Raw genomic sequence first — 7,858 nt, 5'->3', positions numbered from 1 at the left:
CGCTCTAGAGCTTTGTCGTCGTCCATCCACCATTCATGCAGCGCCAACGAAGAGCGAGGACAAGTAGATGGACAGACAGGGTAAAAAGAGATGTTGTAGATTGATTTTTATGACGATTGTGTATGTTGGGCACCTCAATTGGTCGTGGACCTTATATTATAAATAAGGTGGGGTGGCCTTATCTCTCAAGGAGTTGAAAACCCCTTCCAAATCGCGTCAAACGCGTTTCAGATCCATTTCGGACCTGCCAATGTCGGCTTAAGCCGACTTCCATAAGCTCCGGACTCTAAACGAGGCGATCCATATATGTTTTTCGATCAACGCGACGAGAGGAACGCAATGGTGCAGTCAGTTCTTGCATTTGAGAAACTTAGGGCTTGTTTAGTTCCACCCCAAATTCCCAAAAAGTGCTACAGTACCTGTCACATCGAATGTTTGCGGCCCGTGCATGGAGCATTAAATGTAGACGAAAAAAAAACTAATTGCACAGTTTGGTGGGAAATTGCGAGACGAACGTTTTGAGTATAATTAGTCCATGATTGAACACTAATTGCCAAATAAAAACGAAAGTGCTACAGTACCCCAAATTCCAACTTCCTGGAACTAAACAAGCCCTTAGAAAAGTCAGCTAGGCAACTTGGGGAGTCGGCTCAGTCGACTCTGGCTAGGTCAGCCTCCCGAAAAGTCATTTTCTTTGCTCGGGCTACAAATACGATGATGCAAGTATGCTTTCTGATCGTCTTGACAATAGAAACATGATGGCAGAGTCTATTATGCTTTCTGACAGTCTTTCTGACCGACTCAAAGCATATTTTTTCTACTATTTACAAAATGGCAGCACGCAAACACAAAGCATGTTTGGTCAAGTGCAAGTCAAGCAAGCAGGAGATCGATCATGGACCCCTCTCAGCTCAGTAACTATCTTGTTCTTGACCAAATTAACATGATTTAGGGTGAGAAAATGACACGGGAAAATTTGCACTTAATTATGCACACGATCATCACAAAAATCTATATCTGAATATTTAAGGACAATCCTTATCTCAAATTTCGTTCATTTATCTGAACATTTTGGTAAATCCTCGTCTGAAACTTGTTTCCCTTATACTTGAACATTTTACGGAAAAGTCGAAACCCTTATCTGAGGAGTACTATATCTGATCTGTCACGTGGGTTATTATCACGTTCATGATCAATTCCCACCAGGTTTCCAGGCCCACCTGCAGCCTCACGTGATCCCGCTCCTAAACACCCGCGGCGCGGTCCCCGTGGAACTTGGAACAGCTGTTTCGAGTTCACAAGAGTAGTTCAGAGTTCAAACTCGTCGCGCTCGCACGCCGTTCCTCGCGCTGCTCGCCGATCCATCGCCGGCTCGACCTCTGATCTCGCGGGCGGAGGAGCGCGCCGGCAAGATGGCTCCGGATCCGGATTTGGCCGGTGGCGAGCAGGCAGAGCCGCCCGACGACGAGGTGGACGACCCCGATGTCGACGAGGTCGACCCCACCGGCCCCTACTTCCGGGTAAGTGCTGTGCCGTCCATCCGCCGTCCATTCGCATCTGCTGCTAATGTCGACATGTTGTTTAGTCTCGTCAGGTTGCCGGGTTGGTTCATCGCCTGTTAGCGCGGGGGGCATTCAGTTCCTGAATTTTGAATCTTTTTGCATCCTGCGCTGCGAATTCGTCTGAAAATTGCCTGATCTCTGCGGTTTCGTGCGTGCATTGCAGTACAAGGAGGTCTTGGGATCAGGGGCCTTCAAGACAGTGTACCTCCGTTCCCTCTCCTCAGCTGTTTATGCAGTAATTCAGTAGCAAATTAAATGACAGTAACTTGTTTCCTGAATTTCACACTGGATAGTCGAGAAATCACAATGATTCTGCCTTGAATATTTGTTTCAAAATATGAAGAAAGTAAGAATGCTTTCTGTGTTTGTTGATTCACGTGATCGATTTGGTGCCAGCTACAAAGGCTTCGACGTGGTGGAAGTCATCGAGGTGGCATGGGCCAAAGTCTCCAGCACAAGCACATCCTCAAGCTCTACGCCTCATGGCTCGACAAGAAGAAAAGGACCGTCAATATCGTCACTGAGCTGTTCACGTCCGGCAACTTGAGAGAGAATGTAAATATGACATAACCCCTCCTTGTATGTGCTGCTACGATGGAGTGTGATTGATTTTACTATTTGTGCCTCGTACATTCTTTTTGTGCCATGGTGAATGTTCAGTTATTTACCAATGGCAAACAAAATCTGAATAACTCTTTCTTTTTCAAATTTAAAGTCTGAATAGTTTATTGGTAGTTTTAGTTTTCACTTTTCAGGGTTAAAAGAAATACAGAGTTGGCTCTTTTTGCTTTCCATTCAGAAGGGAAACAGCTGTACAGAAGTTGCTACCTTCACCATCCCCCTTTAATGATCTACTCCTTGTTATGATGTGGTTAGGTACCGTACGAAGCACAAGAAAGTTGACATGAAGGCTATGAGGCGATGGGCCAAACAGATACTGACAGGGCTAGCCTATCTGCACAGCCACAAGCCACCAATCATACACAGGGACTCGAAGTGTGACAACATTTTGGCGGTGTTTAGTTGGCAAAGTTTAAGCTGGTAAACTTTGCATAGTGAAGATTCCCTACTGTAGCATTTCGTTTGTATTTGTGAATTATTGTCCAAACATTGACTAATTAGGCTCAAAAGATTCATCTCGCAAAGTTAAAGCAAACTGTGCAATTAGTTTTTGATTTCGTCTACATTTAGTACTCCATGCATGTACCGCTAGTTTAATGTGACAGGGAATCTTCTTTTTATATAGTGCACTTCTCAGGAGTTTGGAGGAACTAAACAAGGGCTAACCATGCGAAAGTTAACGCCATGATCGCTTGAATTTATCATCCCTGATTAATCAACTATGGTACAGAGCTTTTTTTCTCATAATAAAATAGCATCAGCTGGCTTATCAGTCACAGAAACCATCAGCCAAACACCCCTGATCGGGGACTTCGGTTTGACAATGGTCATGCAGCAGAGGAAAACACAGAGTATACAAGGTACGGTTTTCTACAGGCCACGCTGCCACATATGTGGTGAGCTTGATATAGCTATAGTAACTTTTAACGTGAAACACAGGCACCTAAGAATTCATGGCACCAGATGTCGGGGACCAATATTAGGGTACCCAAAGAGGAGGAGCTAATGACCGTCGAACGTTGATTCATCCACGCGATCAAGAGCGTGACTACACCGCTTGTCGAGTTACTCCTCGTTCGTCCACCGAGACCATGGGCCCTGCCCCAAGCTGACTCCCGAGGGGTGGCTTCGCCTCACCCGACCCTCGGGGGCTGGCTCCGCCTCGCTCGATGTCTGAGGGCAGACTCTGCCTCACCCGACCCCCGGGGCTGGCTCCACCTCGCCCGACGTCTGGGAGCAGACTCCGCCTCGCCCGACGTCTAAGGACAGACTCCGCCTCGACTGACCCCCGGGGGCTGGCTCCGCCTAGCCCAACGTCTGGGTGAAGACTCCGCCTTGCCAGATGTCCGGGGGCTGGCTCCGCCTCGCCCGATGTCTGAGGGCAGACTCCGCCTCGCCTGACGTCCGGGGACTAGCTCCGCCTCGCTCGATGTCTGAGGGCAGACTCCGCCTCGCCCAACGTCTGAGGGCACACTCCGCCTCACCCGACATCCAGGGACTAGCTCTGCCTCGCCCAACGTCTGAGGGCAGACTCTGCCTCGCCCGATGTCTGAGGGCAGACTCCGTCTTGCCCGACGTCCGGGGGCTGGCTCTGCCTCGCCTGACGTGTGCACGCTGCTCCTTCATAACTACGCGCACAGATAAGGCGGGGCACATAAGTCAACCATAATACCAAGGACCATACCCTACACGCCTGTAGGAAAGTACCATTAGGATATGACAAGACGTGTGCTTTAAAGCCCTTCCGGGCATGTCAGAGCCCAAATAGTGTTGTGGGCGCCGATATTTGTCTTACAATGTTGTGGGCGCCGCCATTTGCCCTCGTGCGCGGATCCTAACGGAAGAATACAACAACCACTATGGTCCAGGAGGAGACTCGCATCCTCTACAGTGACGGACATGAGTTCACTGCGCCGTCCACTCCCCGTAGGGTCGTGGATCAACACCCTGGTCTGCTGCCCCGCCCACCAGGGCGGGATGGGACGTGACCACTTGCTAATCAAGCAAGAGCCTAACATCATCAGTGGACAGACGCCCAGCATGGGGCTATCCCTGGCACCGTCTATCATGTCAGCATGGCTTGCCAAGAGGAAAAGGAAGACCCGACACCTTCGAAGGACCTTCTTTGCCTCTAGTTTTCTTCTTTCTCCTATCTGTAATCCCTGCTTCCCCTTGGCCTATAAAAGGTGTAACACCTCTGGTGTTACGAGCTTGTTTAGCACCGCGATTTAGGCCTAAGAAAAAATTTCGAAACAATTTTCTTGGATTTTAAAATTTTAAAAACCAGCTTTTCGCGTCAATGGTAAAAATCGGAAATTATATTTTAAAGCGTTGTTCGTGGCGATTTGTTTTGCGCAAAAGAATTGCATAACGCTTTAATATTTTGTTCCATCACTTGGTCCGAGTATGACCTATCGCGTCCGATAGTTTTATGTGATCAGCAGTCGCACCGAGCATTCAAGCAGCAGCAGGTCCTTTTCTTTTCCCGCTCTATCTCGCGTGCCTGCTTTTCAATGCCTTGCTTGTCGTGTCTTGCCTACCTCTGCTGCCTCTGTCTCTGATTGTGGTTGCCTGCCCCCGCGTGTTCTTTCTCTGCTTGGTATTGCTGTGTACTGGACGCGTAGTAGGCCACGTGCGCCTGCTTTCGCATGACTTTGTTCGGGAGCGCCTTAATGGGATTTGTCGAGTCGCTGTTCGCTCTGTCCTCTTGCTTCTGTGGCCTGCATTGCTTGTGTCTGCCAACTCCGTCGCATCATTCCTTTAGCAATCAATGTCTCTGCTATCTGCCTTGCGTGCCTCCACTGCGTTGCTTGTTCTATCGAGCCTCGCGCTGTCTCCTTCCCTATCTATTTCTCTGCTGCCGCGACCAGCCGCTATCCCGCAGCGCTCTGCTCTTCCCTCTCTTATCGTGCGCCACTCCTCTGCTCCGACCCTGAGCCACCTGCGCTGACCTTCGCCACCAAGCACCCCCACGTGGCCTGCTGCTCACCGCAGGTGCCGTCCCACAGCGCCAGCACTAGGCCATGGCTGCGCCAAGCCCCGACCCTGCTGTGGCAATGCTGCCGTACGCACCCAAGCCCCGCTATCTCTCCCGTGTGCCGCATCATTGCCCTACTACTCCCCGGTGACTTGACGCCGCGCCTCGCGCCGCTCCACCTCACCGTGCCATTTCCCCTCCTCGGCGCCTCCTCCGCATGCCGCTGCTCCACGGTGACGCATGCGTCTCTCCCTCGCTGCCGGCACCGGCCCGACCGCGTGCACCGGCGTCCCTCCTCCTCTTTCTTTCCTGCATCGTGCACCGCCCTTCCATTCCCTGCTCTGGGCCGTAGCACCACGTCGCTGTCCCATAGCATGCCATGGCCGTGTCCGCTTCCGTCCGCCATGGCCACGAGCCTCGAGTGCGAGCACCGCTGCCGTCCGTCGCCCTTCCCTTTTTCCCCTCGCGAGTGCGTGTACCCCCGGCCCGTGCTGGCCTACTGCTCCACGGCACTTCCTCCTCCAGCACCGCTCCTTCGCCTCCATCTCCATGCGCCGAATTGCAGCGCCTCACCGAGCCAAAGCGTCGCCATGCCGCGCCGCCACCAACCGTGTCCGTCCTGGAGCCACCGTTCCCCCATCGACACGGCTCCTGTCATGCCTCGCAGCCACTCCCGACGCCGTCCGCCCGGCTCGTCCTGCTGCCGCTGCCGCTGTGGGCTCCGCCTCAACGGCATCGCCTAGCCGGGTGCGCGTCAGGTCCGCCAGAGCCTAGGCGCTTGCACCTCGCCTCCCCGGTCCCCTCCGTCGGCAGCCGCTAGCTGCCATGTCCGGGCCACCATGGACTACTGCGGACCGGATTAGGGCTGAGCGTGGGTGCGGTCGGTCACCGCCCTGCCATGCGGCCGACCAGCTCGCCCTCACCGCCGTCGAACTGTGCCCGGGCCGGCGGATTGCTCCGTGCTCTGCTTTTGGGAAGAGAGAGCAAGGTGAGAAACGGAAATAGGACTTTTCCTTGGATCCAGTCACGCAATGCTAGACTTAAGTGAATAGTACTCATGTCCTATGTGTAGATTTAAGAAAAGTAAAGGGGCCTTATCGCAAATGTGCCGCTGGCCGAGCACCCGTCTGGGCCTCTGGCTGGCCTACTCCCACATGTTGGGCTCCCCCGCTGGGGCCAGCCGCTTCTGGCTTGTTGGGCCAGGCGCTCTGCGCATCCACGGCCTCGGCCTGCTTGACGTCGCGCCTGGGCCGTCCGCGCCACGCCCCACCTGGGCCGGCCTGGTTGCCGATGCGCCTGGGCCGTGCTGAGCGCCTACGGGCCGGCCTAGTGCCGCACGTGTTGGGCCACGCCTGCCGCACTTGGGCCGCTGGACCGACTGTGCGCCCGCTGGCCCTTTAGTCTTATAAAGCGATTGCTAATTTAATCTCGGTAATAAAATTGTAAAATCAATATAAAATGGTATTAGAATCCAAAAATTGTGAAACCAGTTTTGTTGAGATCCTAAAATCATGATCTACCTAATAGTGTATTTTGTTCACATAGACTCGGTATGTTTTTAGGGTTGCTCTAATTATTTTAAAATGCTTAATATTGTTAAAAGGAGAACTTGTAGGAATTTCCGTGGTAAATTGGTAATAGTGTTGAATCTGAAATTTTTACCGTAGGCTCCTAGCAATATTAGATACTCACTGTAATTTTTGTAGCTCCAAAATAATTAGTTACTAGAGTAATAATGATGCCCTATTTCAAAATAAAGAAACAACCTTGGTTTATATAACTAAAATAATAGTTGGGAAATAATGTCTTATTCGACAACATGGATATGTAGCCTAAGTACGGTCGTCGTTAGAACTTGCTCATTAGCTTGTGAGGCATGATCGGGTTTCTAAGCATTTCGGCTATCGTTGAGTATTTACATCTATGCTTTTGCATCAATGCATATCATATAGGTACGATGATGGATCAACGGATCAATTGAAGGATGATTGGAAATCCGAAGATGGTGTAATGGTATTCTCTCCAGGAGATGATGCGATGGGTTTTCTATTCAGTTGATGGTGGATGATCTAAAGATGCAGATACTAACTTTTAATATATATCTTACCCAGGCAAGCCCCGGTGCATAGCACCTACTTTTCTATAGTTTAAATTATAATTGTGCATTAAGTTTTAAGGAGTTGAATGAAACCCACTTGCATATATATATATATATATATATATATATATATATATATATATATATATATATATATATATATATATATATATATATATATATATCTTTATCCTACGAGTCTTACTAGTATGACACGATCGTGTAGATTGCTATGCTACAGGACTCCGATAGAAGTCGAGTGATTGCCTGTCACTCACGAGAGGTAGGAAATATATTACTGAATTATTAACACTTGGAAAATATAAATGGTGGAAAGGAAATTGGTGACCGTGCAGGGATATGGTTTGGGTATTGGTGGGTGTAAGAGGTTGTGTCGCCGTGGACGCAGGGCATAGCTTAGTTACACTACTTTCCCTTTCTGTGTCGGTTAAGGACCGGTCGTTGCATAAGCCATCGAGGCAAGTCACAGATTTATTTTCCTAAGCACATACTTGTGTATGGGCGCTTGGAAGACTTGTTGCTCTCTTGTCGTGGGTTCCGGCTCTTTCCGAAATGACTGTCAGGGTTTTGTTTTGGTGG

At 50.2% G+C, this 7,858-nt stretch overlaps 1 protein-coding gene across 6 annotated transcripts; it reads left to right on the top strand.

The window, feature by feature from the left end:
• The first annotated feature begins 1,304 nt into the window (after window positions 1-1,304).
• Window positions 1,305-2,736, top strand: LOC136481538 (probable serine/threonine-protein kinase WNK6). Of its 6 annotated transcripts, none has more exons than XM_066478867.1 (4): window positions 1,305-1,520; window positions 1,726-1,761; window positions 1,959-2,117; window positions 2,439-2,736. In XM_066478867.1, the coding sequence occupies exons 1-4, from the start codon at window positions 1,413-1,415 to the stop codon at window positions 2,463-2,465; spliced, it is 330 nt and encodes a 109-aa protein (XP_066334964.1). In that variant the 5' UTR covers window positions 1,305-1,412; the 3' UTR covers window positions 2,466-2,736. The 6 variants fall into 6 exon arrangements, 4 of the variants coding, with proteins under 4 accessions (XP_066334964.1, XP_066334963.1, XP_066334966.1 ...); XM_066478866.1 differs by having other exon boundaries at window positions 1,726-1,797; XR_010764752.1 differs by lacking the exon at window positions 2,439-2,736 and having other exon boundaries at window positions 1,595-1,763; window positions 1,959-2,410.
• The last annotated feature ends 5,122 nt before the right edge of the window (window positions 2,737-7,858 follow it).

This window comes from Miscanthus floridulus, chromosome 9 (assembly GCF_019320115.1).
Source record: "Miscanthus floridulus cultivar M001 chromosome 9, ASM1932011v1, whole genome shotgun sequence".
Lineage (NCBI taxonomy): Eukaryota > Viridiplantae > Streptophyta > Magnoliopsida > Poales > Poaceae > Miscanthus > Miscanthus floridulus.
This window is presented reverse-complemented; position numbering and strand designations above follow the sequence as displayed.